The 18,700-nt window shown below is 35.8% G+C and overlaps 1 protein-coding gene across 1 annotated transcript in view; it reads right to left on the bottom strand.

Annotated features, from left to right (window-relative positions):
* The window catches only part of LOC125239966 (protein slit), a 298,636-nt gene that overhangs the window by 82,495 nt on the left and 197,441 nt on the right, over positions 1 to 18,700 (bottom strand). The window contains exons 3-5 of the mRNA XM_048147759.1: positions 13,338 to 13,409; positions 12,711 to 12,782; positions 12,456 to 12,527 (exon numbers count right to left, since the gene is read on the bottom strand). Of these exons, the coding sequence (XP_048003716.1) occupies positions 12,456 to 12,527; positions 12,711 to 12,782; positions 13,338 to 13,409 (216 nt within the window). The remainder of the gene's footprint in view (positions 1 to 12,455; positions 12,528 to 12,710; positions 12,783 to 13,337; positions 13,410 to 18,700) is intronic.

Here is an 18,700-nt window from a genome sequence, read left to right as displayed (position 1 = left end):
ATCGTTCAAGTTGTCTCTATTTGTGAGCTGAAGTTTAAAAACTATGTGCTTTTAATTATAATATTTGATTGTAAAAGCGTGGGGCGCTGGAACAGGAAAGACTTTCTTGTAAACAAATACTAATCCGAACTTCCTGGCGAATGAAGTTGCATAAGAACATAACGTTTACATATGCCGCCTAAGGGTTACCAAAGAGAACCAAAGATATCTCGTCCACGAACAAGAACTCTGCATCCTGTCACTGTAGACACTTTCCGGAAAAAAGCGGCGTTCTAAGTGTCGGTGACTGTCGACTCTCCTCGCTACTAGCGCATATTTTGTCTGAGTTCGACAAACTGGTACCTACTTTGAACACTGACTTTTAATTGATTTGACTGTTTAATGTAGAACCTACTAGTCATGCTGCAACTCCAGTTAGCGCGTCAATCTGTGTAACCTCCTTCCCGTAACATAGCATAATTTGATTTATCAGCAAGTTATACAAAAATTCTTTCCTGTTCCAGCGCCCCACGCTTTTACAATCAAATATTATAATTAAAAGCACATAGTTTTTAAACTTCAGCTCACAAATAGAGACAACTTGAACGATCCATAATTTATTTTTGGCTTTTACGTGCATTTATAAAAGCGTGTTTTATAGTGTTTTTTAAACTATTAATTTATTTCATTACCAAACCTTCCACTGACCGAAAATTAGGTTACACTCCTATTATAGATCATTCCATAGATCATTTGACATATCCTGCGCGTGTTCACATGGGCATATATCAATGCATCAAACTGTCACTACGCCGAAGATTCGGGTAAGGGCCGTAGTGATGGGAAATAGATTAAGTATCGATATTTTGAAACCAGTCAAAGAAGTAAATAAAAGGGGGAAAAAATCATCCTGTTTTTTTATGACGCAAGAGCACGTGGGTTGATGTATCGGCGAATGGTAATTAGCAACTACTCTAGCTAATGGACACCTGTTACCTCAACTGATTATCGAAAAAAATTGTGAAGTGCAGACGGATTTCTGAATTTAGAGCGTTCTATTTCACATGAACTGGTCCGTTCAATAATAATTCCAATATGAGGCATTTATTATAAACAGAAAATATTATAAATAATTAGGATCATACTATATATTTGAAAACGAGTGGTTAATGTCAATAACTAGTCTCAATTTCTATTGCACGTAAACCAAAGTTATAGTGACGAAATTGAATTCAAATAATTTCTTGTAAATCCTACAATGAACAATTAAGCAAAGTGTTTTTCGCCACATTTGTGACTTATTTAAGCATCAATACGTATACTTAGTCCGTTTTCACTTTATCCGATCCGATATCGGAAGGATTTCAATAGAAAGAATCCAAGATGGCGCCTGGCTCCGTAGCTGAATGGCATTTCTACGACGCGAAACGAAAACGAAACGACGCGAAAGTTACTGGCTCTGTCGCGCCAATACGCAAGAGTCTGGGATATCGGTCCGATATCGGATCGGATAATGTGAAAACGCACTTAGCCTAGTCAATTTCGTGCGATGAATATTTTCCTAATAAAAAGCTACCATGAATGTGCAATTCCCGTTAAGTTTGTACATTTGGATCACGTCTCCGATTTGGATAAAAATTGGTAGGCTGATAGAGTCCATGATGCTGAGCAAGATCCACTAGGTTTCCCAAAATTTCCTATGTAGTTTGTATGAATCCTTCCTTTTTTAACCCCCGACGCAAAAACGACAAAATACAAAATACAAAATCATTTATTCAGCAAATAGGCCACGGGGGCACTTTTACATGTCAACATTACAGAGTATTCATTAAAGTTAAACAAATGAAATTAATAGAAATATTAACTAAAAATATTAATCATAAGCAAAGTAGCTATACACTGATATAGAATTAGAGATGTATAAAGTCTCTAAATGTCATATTATTACTAACTATAATCAATACATAAAGAAAGTGCAAACAGATACAAAGATAAAAGAAATCTATAATACTTCAATAGTTGTAAAAGACTGAATATTACAAGTAAAAATATTATACTTAATCAAATAATCCATGGAGATGTATAGCGTCTCCAAGAGTCAAATTTTATAAAATTAAAATATTTAAAAGTAAAAACCTTTGTCAAATAATACAAAAAAAATACAGAAAATGAACAGCTAAATTACACATTTCAAGAGATGTACAAGTCTCTAGTTGTCAATCATTAAAGAACAAATCAAGTTTACAAATAAGGGCCAATCAAGGTTACAAATTAAGTTTAAAAATATAATCAAAATCTCAGAGATGTATAAGGTCTCTAAGTGTCCAAAAACTAACATTAACTTAATCAAACGACAACAAGGTCATTAAAGTAAGGAATCTATTTTAAAATAAAATATAATCAAAATCTCAGAGATGTATAAAGTCTCTAAGTGTCCAAAAGCTAAAATTAACTAAATTAAACGACAACGTGATGGTCTCTAGTGTCATCCTTAAGACATTACTTACTTAAGTTTAATTCTTACAAGAACCGAATGTAGTGTCTCGCAATCCGCTCAAAAGTAAAGTTAAATAATCTAACAAAACATGTGGCCCAGGTAAGCTTGAACAGACCAGTCTCCACAAACAGCACCCGTTCACGAGTATGACGCGTATCTCAGCCATCGCCTCCCTCAACCTCCATTCGGGAAGGTGGCGACCCGATCAACACGCCACCGTAAGCAAAGACTTTTAAGCGAGCATGACATGTTCAAGCTAACAGCAAATTGACAAAAGAAAAATCGACACAGTGAAACACGACATTAAGCTTGTAGGTGACATTAAAGAGGGCAACAATGCCTAGTATAGCTATACATAACTAATTACATGCTCAACGTGACTTAGAGATGTAAAGGTCTCTAAGGGTCAGTGTACTATCATACTTTAAATAAATTTTATATAACTACGCTATATAATGAAAACAAAAATCTTAGAGGTGTATAAGGTCTCTAAGCGTCCTATTAACATAACTAATGATACAATACAATCACATGAGAAAAATTACGCTGTGTCATTTTTACTGGATACTAGTACGGTTGTATTACAAACTTCTGCTACCATAATCAAGCTACTGGCTTAAAGGCATTTTTATCATCTATAAAATCATTTACCGTATAGTAAGCTTTACCTAGCAAACAGCGCTTAACATGTGACTTAAATTTGCCGAGTGGCAAGTTCACTACATCAATGGGGATTTTGTTATAAAAACGTGTACAGTTCCCAACGAAAGACGTACTAACCTTACGGAGACGGTGGAAGGGCACGGCAAGTTTATGTTTGTTTCTAGTGTTATAGTTATGGATATCACTGTTAAGCTTGTATTCATGGATGTTTTTCCTAGCATACATAATATTCTCAAGTATGTACTGAGAGGCAACGGTAAGAATGTTCACCTCTTTGAATTTCTCTCTTAGGGAAGCTCGAGCGCCCAGTCCATATATGGAACGTACAGCTCGCTTTTGCAGCACAAATATCGTCTGAATATCTGCGGCTTTACCCCATAACAGAATTCCATACGACATAACACTATGGAAGTAACCAAAGTATACCAGCCTGGCCGTCTCTACGTTTGTTAGCTGTCTGATTCTCCTTACTGCGTAGGCAGCTGAACTAAGTTTGTTAGCTAAAGTAGCAATATGTGCGTGCCATTGCAGTTTTGAGTCTAAAGTGACTCCCAGGAAAACAGTTTGGTCTTCAAACTCCAGCGTATCACCTTTTATTTGGATTTTGCTGTTATTTATCTGCTTGACGTTAGGTAACGCAAACTTGATGCATTTGGTTTTCTTGGCGTTCAAAAGTAGATTGTTTGCCGTAAACCAGTTAACTATAGTTGATAGGGCATCATTAATACTGTCGAAGCTATTTTCCTTCCTGTCCACTTTGAATATAAGAGAAGTGTCATCCGCAAATAACACTATATCATGTCTGCCTTTAACAAGAGTGGGTAGGTCATTAATATATACTAAAAAGAGGAAGGGACCAAGAATTGAACCTTGAGGCACTCCGAGGGCTACCGGGGACCCCGCCGAATGAGTTCCATTAATAACTACTCTCTGAGTCCTATCCGACAGATATGATGAGACTAAGTCGAGGGCACCGGCTTTTATCCCGTAGTGGCTTAATTTTCGTTTTAAATTTTCGTGATCTACGCAATCAAATGCCTTGGACAGATCACAGAAAATTCCAACAGCATCTTGAGCTTTTTCCCAAGCGTCAAAGATGTGCTTTAGGAGTACCGCACCAGCGTCAGTGGTTGATCGACCTTTGGTAAAACCAAATTGATTGCTATCAAGCAGTTTATTTCTGTTGAAATGCGACAGCAGTTGATTTAAAATAAGTTTCTCAAACACTTTGCTTAATGCAGGTAGTATTGAAATCGGCCTAAAGTTCGTAGGATCTGTCTTCGTTCCTGATTTAAACAACGGGATAATTTTGCTATGTTTCATAATATCTGGAAAAGTGCCAACATCAATGCATCTGTTGAAAATCTCAGCTAAATATGGTGCAATAGATTCAATAATGGAATGCAAAACTTTGACTGACAGGCCCCATAGATCTTCAGTTTTCTTTAAATTCAGTGATCTAAAAGTCTTAAGAACTATGTTCGGAGTGATATACGAAAATTTGAAGAATTCTGTACATTCCGCTACATTTCTCTTCAAAATTTCTTCAGCGACATCTGGCGACGAATTAAGAGACTTTGTTGTTTCTACCGGTATATTCGAGAAAAACTGCTCAAAATGATCAAATATCAAATTTTCAAATATCAAATTTTTATTGCATATCACATTACATAATATTAGGTGGAACTTACAAAAGGTAGGTTTACATGTGACGCCCTGCAAGGGCACAGCAATATATGCTTAAAATTAACATGCACTTCATACTTCTAATTATCTAATTATGTTTATCGTTAAAAAAATCTTTTACTGTATAATAACATTTATCTATTAAAAAACTTTTCAAATATTTATTAAACGTCGGCTGATTTTCAATGTTTTTTAGGGAGTTTGGTAGGTGGTTGTATATTTTTATAGTCATATAATGAGGGCTAGATGAGACTATTTTAAGTTTTGTTAGAGGCAATTGTAGTTTATTTAAATTTCGGTTGTTTCTCTTGATATTTGCTACTGTAGGAGTAAACAACTCAGTGTGTTTCTTAACAAATTTACATGCTTCTAGGATGTACATTGACGGTAAAGTGAGTATTTGGTGTTTTTTGAAGAGTGGTTTGCACGATTCCATTTGATCCGAATTGGTAAGTATTCTAACACATCTTTTCTGGAGGATAAAGATATTTTCCATATCATGACTATTCCCCCATAAAACGAGTCCGTAGGTCATTCTTGAATATGCGTATGCATAGTACGCGGAAAGGGCGGTTTGGAAATCGGTCGCGCGTTTGATGTGTTGTAGGGCGTATAGAAAGGAGGACAGCTTTTTTGATAGTCTCTGGATGTGCGATTTCCAGTCCATGTTACTATCTAGGTCGATACCCAGTACGGTGGCTGATTCTACAGACTCTAATATTGTGCCCTTGTGCTTAAAGATTATTGGTAATGCTGATTTTTGGTAAGGTTTAAATTGAATTATTTTGGTTTTTTCAAGGTTAAGTTGGAGATTGTGAATATCTAACCAGTTTTCAATCTTTTCCATTGCTACAGTCAATTTGTTTTCAGCTTCATTTTTTTCAGAACACGAGAACAATACTGAAACGTCATCTGCAAATAGAGCGCTTTGATCTTCTATTGCATTCGGTAAGTCGTTTATATATATTAGAAACAGAATGCATCCCAAGACACTTCCTTGGGGGATCGAGCCTGTCTGGGTCACGCTATTTGATCTGAAATGTTGTATTTGGCCTGTTTCAAAATCTGTATGTTCTATTTGGACTAACTGTACGCGATTGCTGAGGTATGATTTGAACCATTTATGGGCTATCCCCTGATTCCCGTGCTGTATAGTTTGTCCAATAAGATGTCGTATCTAACTCTGTCGTAAGCTTTGCTCATGTCTAACAGGAGTCCTATGGCATATTTTTTATTGTTTATTTCATCCATTATGCCCTGAACATATTTGTAGATGGCTAAAGTGGTAGAGCGGTTTTCTCTAAATCCATCTTGGCTATCGTGCAGTATTTTAAATTTTTCATAATAAGAGTAGAGCCGTTTTATCATTGCTGTTTCAAATATTTTTGCTACTGTAGACAGAAGAGCAATTGGTCTATAGTTATTTAAGTCTTGTTTATCACCTTTTTTATGAATGGGTTTTACTATTGAGGTTTTCAGATCATCAGGAAAAATTCCTTCTGAGAATGATTGGTTTATGAGCCATGTCAATGGGTAAGTTAAAATATCCGCGCATGTTTTGATTAAGGAAGAGGGAATTTCATCTATGCCAAATGATGTTTTGTTTTTTAGATTTTTTATTATTAATTGTATTTCTTTAGGCTCTGTCGGTCTGAGGAAGAATGATTTGTTAATTGTATTCGTTAATGGTGCCCTGTTTTGACCTCTCGATTGGGTGCTTCCCATGGTCAGGAAATAGTTATTGAACGTGTTAGCTATTTGTGATGGATCATTTATTACTATATCGTTTTGGCTTTTAATTTGAATATTATTTTTTCGTTGTTGTCTGTTTTTATTTGTCTCGCAGTTGATAATTTTCCACATCGTTTGGGATTTGTTATTCGAACTTTGTAGTTTATTTTTATTGTCTATTCTTTTTGATTTGCTTATAACTTTTTTTAATAATTTACAGTATTGCTTATAATGGCAGCGTAGAACCTCACTTTTGGTCTGGGCTACAAGAAGTTTTAGCAATCTTTTATTTTTACATGAAATTCTTATACCGGGGGTTAAAAATGTTTTTTTGGGCTTTAGTTTTATTTTGACATTTTTTTTAGGGATACATTTATCAAGAGCTTGTTGCAGTGTATTCTGAAAGTTGTTGTAGTTTTGGTTCACGTTATTGTTATATGAAAATAGTGTATGCCATTCTGTATTTAGGATCTCGTTTCGGAATTTGGAGATATTTTCGTCATTAAAAAGCCTTTTACAGATGTTTAGGGTGCGTAAGTTAGGAGCGAATATAGGTATACTTAGCGAAATAGTTTTGTGGTCTGAAAAGCCATATTCGTGAATTTTTAATATAGAATCTTTAGTGTTAAAGTTGGTAAATATTAAATCAATACATTTGGTGCTAGTTGATGTAACACGAGTTGGCTCTATGACTTTTTGATGAAAGTTAAAGGATAACATTAAACTTGATAACCTATTTTTTTCTCTATTGTTTGAGAGAAAGTCGACATTAAAGTCACCTCCAATAACAATATTTTTGTTCTTGTCTTTGATGCTAATCAATTTTAAAAGGTTTTCTAAACTTGTATAAAATTGTTCAATTTCTCTCTTACTATTTGGCCAATATAAATTTATGACTAAAAGGTTTGCCTGCGGAAGATCAATCGCCACTTCACGGTCGGAACTTACTAAAGCGTCACCAATTCGTAGCTTGTAGTGCGGATCCTTCATTTTACGTTTCCCAGTTTCATTGCCGATCACCTGCCAGGCAGTTTTAACCTTATCACTAGAATTTAGGATCTTTTTAGACAAGTGATTAGCTTTCGCGGCGACACACATCATCTTAAAAGATTTTGAAAAATTCCGAACATGCTCCAGAAATTCCGGCCTTTTATCAGTGGCTTTTAAATCGTATAAGTCGTAGAGTTGGCGTCTTGTCTTATGAATATCCGGCGTAGCCCAGTCGCTAAATTTAGTCTTGGTCCTGCTTTTTACTTTCTTTTTAGTGAAACAGACATCAAATTCATTTTTAATGCAGTTAAATAAATCAGAACTCAAAAAATTGGGGTTTTCTTGCGTACATGAAAGACAACATAATCGTTTGGTAACATTACGATTAAATAAATCTAGGAGCCTTTGAGAGATTGGCCTACATAAAGTATCTTGCGGAATTTCTTCTGTTTTCTCATTGAAAGAAGCTTTTAGACCACAGTGATCAGAACTTAGGTTGTTAATAACAGATTTACTAATCGCATCCTTGTTACTAAAAATGTTATCTATACATGTAGCACTGGTTGCTGTGATTCGAGTGGGTTCGCAGAATAAGTTAACCAAGTTAAAGGATTTGAAGGTGTTTAATAACCTTCCACATAATGGCGAATGTTCAAGTATGTTGACATTAAAATCGCCACACACAATTATACTTTTTTGGGTTCTAAAAACACTACTAAGTACGTCGTCTATTACTGATTCAAATACATTATAGACGAGTGTTATAAGTTTGACGTGTCTGTCTGTGTGTATATCTGTCTGTCTGTCTGTTTGTCTGTCTATCTGTCTGTGTGTGTGTCTGTCTGTGGCATCGTAGCTCTCGAACGGATGAATTTTGATTTAGTTTCTTTTGTCTGAAAGCTGAGTTAGTCGGGAGTGTTCTTAGCCATGTTTCATGAAAATCGGTCCACTATGTCGCGGTCGGGGTTTTTTTCAAAATTTTAATTTGGTGGTTAGGTTAGGTTAGTTGTTACCAGATTTCTATACATTTTGAGAAACCTAGTGGATCTTGCTCAGCATCATGGACTCTATCAGCCTACCAATTTTTATCCACATCGGAGACGTGATCCAAATGTACAAACTAAACGGGAATTGCTGGAATGTAGTCCTTGCCTCGACGCTACTTTATTGTCCCTGGCTTTATCGTATGTACCTACAGAGTACACTAATCCCATCCCTATGCGTACGCGCACGTAAACTCCTTATTGTCGTTTCCGGCTCTTGGTGTTTAAAGAAAAGGATCAGTGATGTTCATAGTGATTTTTATTTATTTATACCGAAAAGCACTATGTACCTACACAGTACCTACATCAGTATATTACAAAAAAAAATATTTTGTTGAAATATTTTTATTAAATTTTAATAAAAATTTGTTTTTTATCACGCAGAAACGTCTGAATGGGTGTGAATTTTTCTATTTTTCCTTATTATGTACATTTTGATAATATTTTAGGATAACATTTTATAATCGGTGATATATTTTTTTTAAATTTTAATATGTTTTAAGAATATAAACATTTTGGAGAATTTAATAGGTGTTTATTTTCTAAAAACGGAAAGTTGCTTCGTTCATTCAGTTCATTGCTTTTGTCAGTAGATATGAGCTTATGTTTATTTTCGTCAGATTTCTATAAAATCTGCACGTAAATGCAAATTTAAACAAACAGTTATTATTGATCAAAAACTCATAGTATTTGCTAACTAGCCAAATATATCTTATTTACATTTATAAATGTGAAAATGACCTGTAAAAAACACAAAAAATCCCTGAAAATAAATATGTACAAAGTATAAACTTACCTTTATTATTAGTAACCTTCTAGCTTAGCCTTAATACACAGAAAGCTTGCCTAGTCGTTCCCGGGAACACGGGATTACCGGGATAAGTCGGGATTTTAAATTCTTGAGGATTCTGGGAGAATATTTTATTGATATCTGAGGGATAAGAAATGAGTGTTTTTCTAAGGGTAGATTGAGGTCAACACGGATAAAGTATCACAATAGACTGGGCCAGAGCAGAGCCGGGACAATATTTTCGGTACTTCCCTTATGGTACGATTCATCGCGTCGATCGGACAGATTATCGTAAACGATCGATCGCCTCGTGTATGGTTGGAGCTTTCGATGCGACCGATCGTTCACGATATCTGTCCGATCGATCGATGCGATGAATCGTTCCATGAGGGCATTTCAGAATTTAGGTCCCCCAATTAGCGTAAATTGTTAACATAAATTAACACGCTGTCAGTTTTGTGACGACAATTACTTCGCATAAAGTCTGAATAAAAATTAACTTTTTTCACATACTGAATGTAGATTATCGCTTAAAGGCCTTAAAGTTCGTAAACAATAGTTTTAATGAAATTTCATGCTTAATTATCGTCACAAAACTGACAGTGAGTTAATTTTTGTTAACATCTTACACTAATTGGTGGGGGGGGGGGGTCTAAAATTCTGAAAATGCATCTAAATGTGGGGCTTTACATTCCTTACTCGTTTGGATTTTCTTGAGTTGAGACTGTTTTACGTTTTGAACCAATTTGTAATATTCTGCAATGTCACAATTTCGTTTTCTTTCAACCCCTTAATTGCATGAAGTGGCATTGAAACTTCTCTTTCTCTGCCCTCTGCCTACCCCTTTAAGGGATACAGACACTGTATATATGTAATTTTGTAACTTTGTCAGTCAATAATTCATAAATAATGTCTTTAAAAAAATCCAGTTAATTTACCTAATTGAATGAATACTAAAAAATGGGAGCAAACTTGGATTCAGGGAATATTCCCGGGAACTGGGATTGCGATAGATTAGTGCCTGAAACGGGTTGACTAGCGGGTTAGACCAAACCCAGACGGGGGCAACCTAAATACAGGGCAACCTGGAGTACATGTTATTAGTAAGAGATATCATGAAAAATGTGACTAACATTTTTTACAGTGTTCGCAACGATATGGTTTTGTTGTACATCTTATGCATATTTTTAATTTTATAGCATTCTATATGTGGTTATGATTAGGGGCATTTATAGAATTTTTGCCCCCCCCCCCCCCCCCCCCAATTGCCGTAAGATATTAACAAAAATTAAGTCACTGACAGTTTTATGACGATAATTAAGCATGAAATTTCAATAAAAATATTGTTTTTGTGATAATTACATAAATTTTAAGTGATAATCTACAGTCAGAATGTGAAAAAAGTAAATTTAATGGATAATTGTTGTCACAAAACTGATAGCGATGAAATTTTTATTAACAACTTTTGCTAATTGAGGGGACCCAAATTTTTCAAAATATTTCAGATTTTTTTTTATAAGTATTTACCTACATTTTCCATTGATATCTCCTTTATAAAATAACATTGTTTGTGCTCTTAGGTGTTTGCACCCTTAGGGTTAGAAGAAAATTACTGGTGGGGTGGTTTTTGTGATTCCTTATTACGTTTTATGAAGTATGAACTAATTAAATAAATGTATTTAAAAACACAAAATATCAAAAATTATTATGTATAAGTAAGCTAAATTGACAACGATTTTGACACAAGATTTTGCTTTTTTTATGCGATAGGAGGCAAACGAACAGACTAGATACGAAACACTAAGAGGATTGGAAGTGCGTTGCCGGACTTTAAGATAGGTAAACCTTTTACTCGTACGTGTTATGAAATAAAACTATGGAAACGGATTAAATCGCGTATAATGAATTCAAAGTGTTCGAAAAGTCGGTGTCACGTAGCGATAGGATCTGTGTTTTTCCTAGGTTTTATGATCGAACTGAACTTGATGTAAATAACAGTTTAACGAACCAAAGCTTGCTCTACCAAGTTACTGAGTTAGATTTTATTTAGGGTGTACATAATAAAGAATTTTGTATAAAATACTGGTGTTTCTTTATTCTTTCCCAAACCCTAGGTATTATGTCAACAGCCGGGCTCTTAGATAGGTTGGTGACATCGGGATGAATTATAAATTCGTGATACGCGATATAATCCGTTTCCATAGTTTTATTTCATGAGTAACTATCGCGGTAACCGACGACAATTCTTTTACATGTTAATTAAACGTCATAATTTGATAGAAAGATGATGTCTAAAATAACCACTTTTTCGTTTTTTTTTCCAGAATCGTGTCAAACAAGTTGTCAATTTAGTCTCATTCTAAATTCTGTCGCTAAAAAAAGTTTTATAAGAAAATAGATCTTCATAAAACGTAACAGTCGAAAAAGAAAATAGCCAAGGTATCGATGTAATTAGTCGAACGAAACAAAATGGCGGACAAAATGGGGTAAGCGCCATCTGGCGGGGCGAAGCGCCGGGTGAAAGCACCATCTACCGAGAGTTTTGGTAACTGCGGCCGTTTTGCTGTGATTTCAATTATGTTTCCACTTTTGAAAGAGAATCTTTGCACTTTTGAAGAATGAAGAAATTCATTTATTGACTTATTATTTCTTATAATATTGCTATCCTGCTTGCACATAAAAGGTGGGACAGCAATATAAATAATTGCTTGCAATAAATACGAAATTTTTTACTTGGCAATTTAGGAGTCAAAGTTATACATTTGAATTCAAAAACAAATTACATGTATTATTTGAATATGATACTTGTATAAAATAACACCAAAGTTAGTTAAGGATGAAATTTTTAATTAATGACTGTTAAAACACTTACTAAAAATTATTGGGCTTTTTTAAGCAGTGTAACAAAAAACATTGATATATCTTATAACTACATAACTGGAATTTATAACTAGCAAGTTAGCCTAATAGCGTGTTTTGTCATAATTTAAAATCACAGCAGAACCTATACAATCCGCATTACCAAAAGGGGAATAGCAGGACCACACCATTGGAATCCCCAATTGGGGTTACTCACAATCTCTGGAGATGCCTCAATCTCATAAAAAGACCTTCTGGCAAGTGGCCCAGACGATTATTGTTCAATTTCCTGCAATTGAAATAAATTGAAAAAATAATTGCATTACGACGCCGCAAGGTCACCTCGTGCGGATAAATGTGACCGCGCGCTCTGATTGGGCGAATTGTAAATCGAACGTTCGAATTTTAAAAATAGTTTCCGAATGACGTAACTTTAACAGGAGGAATTTATTGTTTAATAAAATATACTTACAGCCTCTCCAATGCGGTGAGCTCCAGAAACGCATCTCGCTCGATTGTGTGGATTTGGTTTTCGGATAATTGCCTGGGAAATAAATGAATCGTTAGTAAATTGATCAATTATGAAACCATTTTTGAAGTTACGATCAAATTGACTGAGACCACCCACAAAGTTTATATCTACAGTATTTAAAATACATAAATGTCTTGTATCGTAAATTATTTTTAATTGGTTTTCTTCATTATTAAACACTATTATAGTAGGAGTATTTCCTTGATTTTAAACTCATATTCATATTTTGCTATGACAAAAAACGTGTGTGCTCTCCATATCAAATCATTTAAACATCTATGGCGCTATATTACTGCACTAGTTAGATAATGAGCTCATCATAATGATAATGATGCATATCTCAAAAATAGAAATGACCATATGTACTTATAAACCGTCGTACGATACACGTTCGAAGAGGGAATTCGGAACTCGTGTCGATTTAAAACATTCTCTTCGGTCGTGTTTTAATTTATCGCCACTCGTTTCGAATTCAATCTTTCCTGCACTTGTAGCGTAATGTACTATTAAATACCTAAATAATTATTAATTATATAATTATGTTTTTGTAATTTAAAATAAACTTACAGAGTTTTCAAATCCTTCAAGTTCTGAAAGTCGCTCTGGAAGATAATAGAGATGTTGTTTCCTTGGAGATCTCTGAAACAAGAAGAAAGTGCACTTTAGTGTACGTTTTAGAGCTTTAACTACAGTTTATTGTTGTCTAAATTACCCCACAGATGTCGTTGTTCCCGAAGAAAATTAAATAATGGTAGTGTGTTAGACTATAACATTTACAAAAGAGCAGCTCTATAAAAAAAAAAAATAGGATAATTAAATAGGACGTTCTTACAGAGATTAACTGAGTCCCACGGTAACCTCAAGAAGGCTTGTGTTGTGGGTACTCAGTATTTACATAATATATAAATACTTATATACATAGAAAACATCCATGCCCTTAATGCCCTTACCGGGATTCGAACCCGGGACCGCGGCGTAGCAGGCAGGGCACTACGCGCTAGGCCAGACCGGTCGTCAGGTCGTCACATTCACATTACTCATTCATCACTGATTACTCATTATTACATACATACATACATACATACATACATACATACAATCACGCCTGTATCCCATAAAGGGGTAGGTAGAGCACACAAAACTGCCAAAGCTTCAGTGCCACTCCTGGTAAATAAGGGGTTGAAAAAAAACGAATCTGTGACATTGCAGTGAGCTATTGCCAGCCTCTCGCCTACGCCACAATTTACCCCATATCCCATAGTCGCCTTCTACGACACCCACGGGAAGAAATGGGGTGGTGAAATTCTTAACCCGTCACCACAGAGGCAATTACTCATTATTACTTGCACCAAAGACATATATAACTCCGTATAGACAGATAAAGTCTAAGAAAAAAACGTACCTGAGTACCATACAGGAAAAGGAACGGTGGCCTATATGGCATTACACCTTTGGGGTACGCTCACCTAGATGGCGCTAATATTAGTATTTGACATTTTAAGACACATCAAGCTAAGAATATGGGTCAAATTGTCAAAACTGAGGTTCAAAAGTTTTAAGCCTGTGTCAAGAGATGGCAGTCTATGCGCTGTGATTACACATTTTACTTCGACAGTAACGCTCTATAATACTCGATCCTCTTTGCTTGCACTTACTAACAAAACCCGCAATCGCTTCCAAAATGTCAAAGTATCTCAAATCAAATTGGGGCATGCTCAGGTGAGCTCTCAGCATTGGCACTTGCGGCACTTATGGCACTCACGCCGGCACTTAGTGCCACTTAGAGTGATGTAACTATCTGACTATGTTTAACATGTGTTGAAATGGTACTGTTTATGCTTGCCGGCTACTTGGTAGTTTGCTTTGACGTTAAGATACTCGTGATGTATGATAATTAAATGCTGCAAGATTGCCTACCCTGCCTAACATTGCCTGGCTAGAAAAATAGCAATTTACATACATACAATCACGCCTGTATCCCATAAAGGGGTAGACAGAACACATTAGGCTTGTGTCGTTCACGAACTATGAATGTTAGGAATAAAATCCCATCGATGACCGAAATGAACTGAATCTTTCCGTGCTCTGAGAATCGGTCTTTGCTCATTTAGTTCAGTATAGGATCGGCGAGCGCGAGCGGTTTGGATCGAGAACGAGCGTGTGACTGCGCCGACCGAGAGCGAGAGCTAATTAGCAGAGCAACAAAAAAAGTCAAGTTTTCATATTGAACTTCGGTTACTTACAACCTTTCGGCCCGAAATGTTACTATCTGTGGACTATTCGTATCATTTTGACACTATTCGGTCCCATTCATTCTGATCTTTCCGACCGTAGTGGTCGCTGGTATGGCTGAACTAAATGAGCAAAAGACCTAAAAGAGCGAACTAGTTCGTGGGAGCGATTGAACGAGATCGGAGCGCTCCGATCAACGAACGAAACGGCACAAGCCTAGAACACATGAAACTACTAAAGCTTCAGTGCCACTCTTGGCAAATAAGGGGTTGAAAGAAAACGAAACTGTGACATTGCAGTGACAGGTTGCCAGCCTACTTCTCTCTTTCTTCTCTACTTTTCTCTTTCTTGCTTAATAGCAATTTATTGCTAAAAAGCCGTTTATAATAAGCTATTCATAATGGCGGTCATTGTCCTACCTCCCAAGACTTCGATTTAGACCCATATTTTGATTATAAATACCATTTTAGACCCAGGCAATGTTGGGCAGGGTAGGCAAAGTTACAGAATTTGAGTTGAGTAAGTTAGGTTAGGTCTGCGAAAAAAAATTACAACATTTTGTATGAGGAATATAATTTTTAATGTGGGTTAGCGACCACTAAAATGTAAAGGAAAATTCTTTAAAAAAATTAGAATGGTTTTTACTAGTGGTAAAGAACAATGTAAGGGGTTATATAAGTCCCTATTTTTTTTTTATAACGTAGTCTAATAAAATCAAGTCTTTAGTGTTCTTTACATCCCCCACCTCTTTTGGTCTTCTCTGTTTGGCCTAAAGGTTGACCGGTAGAGAATGCCATGTAGCATTAAGTCCGCCTTTTGCAATTGTATATTTTTACTGTGCAATAAAGTTTAAATAAATAAATAAGGGGGTGAGATATAGAACATTGTAACTTCTATTAACTGGGTAAATCATATTTTTCTTGCCTGTTATTGCCATAGTTACGGTCCCCTGAGTCACGCTGGTTTTATGCAAAATGCAGACGTTTCTGGGCATTTTCATAATTTGGGCCCCCCAATTAGTGTAAATTGTTAACAAAAATTAACTCACTGTCAGTTTTGTGACGATAATCAAGCACAAAATTTCAATAAAAATATTGTTTTTGTGTTAATTACATAAACTTTAAGCATCGATCTAAACTACCTAGATGCACCATCACGGCTTAGAATGTGTCCGCAGCAAATTGTGCTTGAAAATGTTCTAAGCACAATTGGGCGGTCAGTAGCGCTTCATCCGCCGTGTCGGCAACATGCCTAAGTGCTCCGTAAAAAAGTGCAAAAATAACACCTTATATACGTTGAAAAAGGATGACGTATCGTATTTCCGGTAAGTAATTGTTAATAATTTTATAATGTTATGCATTTGTGGTCAAAATGGCTTCCTAACTTACAAAAAACATTTATTTTCTAGAATAATTAAAGTAGTATTTTTAACCCCCGACGCAAAAACGAAGGGGTGTTATAAGTTTGACGTGTCTGTCTGTGTGTATGTCTGTCTGTCTGTCTGTTTGTCTGTTTGTCTGTCTGTCTGTGTGTGTGTCTGTCTGTGGCATCGTAGCTCTCGAACGGATGAACCGATTTTGATTTAGTTTTTTGCGGTCGGGGGTTTTTTCAAAATTTTAATATGCTTCATTGTCGTCACAAAAGACACAAAACTGACAGCGAGTTAATTTTTGTTAACAACTTGTCGCTAATTGGGGGGACCCAAATCCTGAAAATACCCTTCCGCGTGATAAAAAACAAACTTGATATCTTTGCTTCTTCTTTTCTTATGCGCACTGCCAAGGAGTGGAATTCCTTGCCGGCGGCTATATTTCCGAGCTCATATAACCCGGCAACCTTCAAATCAAGAGTGAACAGGCATCTTCTGGGCGAGCTCACTCCATCGTAGGCCACGTCTTTGCCTTTGGCTAGTCTGTGGTCAAGAGTAAGCCCATTTATAATAAAAAAAAAAAAAAAAGACATTTAAGTAAAATTAATCATATCTCTTTATTTACATCGACATATTTACATAATTATTTAAGAAACTAAGACTAAACTAAAAAGCTAGCTAATGTCTAAAATAGGCCCTTGAGGCATTGTACCAAGTATACTGGCTACATTTCCTTGCTGTATCGCGATGCTGATACGTTGTGCGAGGAAGTCGCCAGCTCTTCGGTTACCAGTTACCTCAACCAGACGCTTCCCGATTTCTGTGAACAACTTGTTCGCGCTGGGACCCCACGGACCTAGAGTTTCTACGCCAAAGGGTACAAAAAGGTATTCTTTGCCAAGACTTTTATATTTATTAAGTAAAATGTAAATTTCAAACGATCCGTTATTCATATCCGTCTACATACATACCTAGGTACTGTTTTAAACACATCAATTAAGCTCAATAAAGGCTCATTTAGTTTACAATCTGAGCGCAAGTTGTAAAGCGGTTTATTGCGACCACAAGTCTGGTAGAGCTCGGGAAATGTAGAGATGTGTACAAAATAGTATAGGGCTACTATTGTGTGTTATTTATTTATGAACTATTTTTGAAAAACATGAAATTAAGGACTGAAAATTCACAATTTTTACTCATTACCGTTTCTGGTTTTAAGTATAAAATATAAACTATTGGGACCGTTACCTCACATGACTCTATTTGTTACCTACTAGATGCAATGTCTCTTTTCTTTTGGTATTTGAAAAGTTTAGTTTATAAAATGATGTACTAATTGTTCACTTACATCATAAATTAAATATAACAAATTCATACCATCCCATACATTAAAATGCGACCGCCTAAGACCGCGCTTACACTCCACCACACATAGATGGCGCCACAAAAAAATGTCTTGTAGCTTTCGATTATACTTGTAGATAGCATTAAGTGTCACTTTTGACATAGATTTACGGCTCGGAATTGACAGTTAATGCCAATCTACAAATAATCGGTGGCAACAAGGCATTTTTTGTGGCGCCATCTATGTGTGATGGAGTGTAAGCGCGTTCGTAGGTGGTCGCATTTTAATGTGTGGGATGGTATGATCTTGTTATATTTAATTTATGCTTACATATAGATCATCGTAGGAATATTTGAACCTAAAAGCCAGTTGTTACAGAGTTTTCTCGCTCAACAATAACCCTGTTCCCAACTTTAAAGTTGGTAAACAATTGTAAATCCATCCATACTCCATACTAATATTATAAATGCGAAAGTAACTCTGTCTGTCTGTCTGTCTGTCTGTCTGTCTGTCTGTCTGTTACGCTTTCCCGCTTAAACCACGCAACCGATTTTGATGAAATTTGGAACAGACAATCTTTAGACCCTGAGACAGAACATAGGCTACTTTTTATTTCGAAAAAAAAGGGATGAAGGGGTTGAAAAAGAGGTTGAAAGTTTGTATGGGATTTCTTAATTTTAAATGATAAAACCATGAAACTTTATATTTTAGCACTTGATAAGAAATCATTAAACATATATTTAAAAGTCACATACAGGTCGAACGCGATTAATTAACATTATTTTTACCTTTAAAATAAACATGGTGGGAAATAAACATTAACTAAAAGCGGGTAGATTATATTTATTTGTCTACCCCGAACATTTATATAAATTAATATCGGGTAGTTTTGTGTTGTTTACATCTCCGGTGACATTTTGCTGGGACGTCAGTCTTCCGCGACCACGGCCAGTGCAACCTGGCCGAAACGTTGGGAAAAAAGGTAAA

Source organism: Leguminivora glycinivorella, chromosome 26, assembly GCF_023078275.1.
Source record: "Leguminivora glycinivorella isolate SPB_JAAS2020 chromosome 26, LegGlyc_1.1, whole genome shotgun sequence".
Classification (NCBI taxonomy): domain Eukaryota; kingdom Metazoa; phylum Arthropoda; class Insecta; order Lepidoptera; family Tortricidae; genus Leguminivora; species Leguminivora glycinivorella.
The sequence above is the reverse complement of the archived record's forward strand: the minus strand, read 5'-3'. Positions and strand labels throughout refer to the sequence as shown.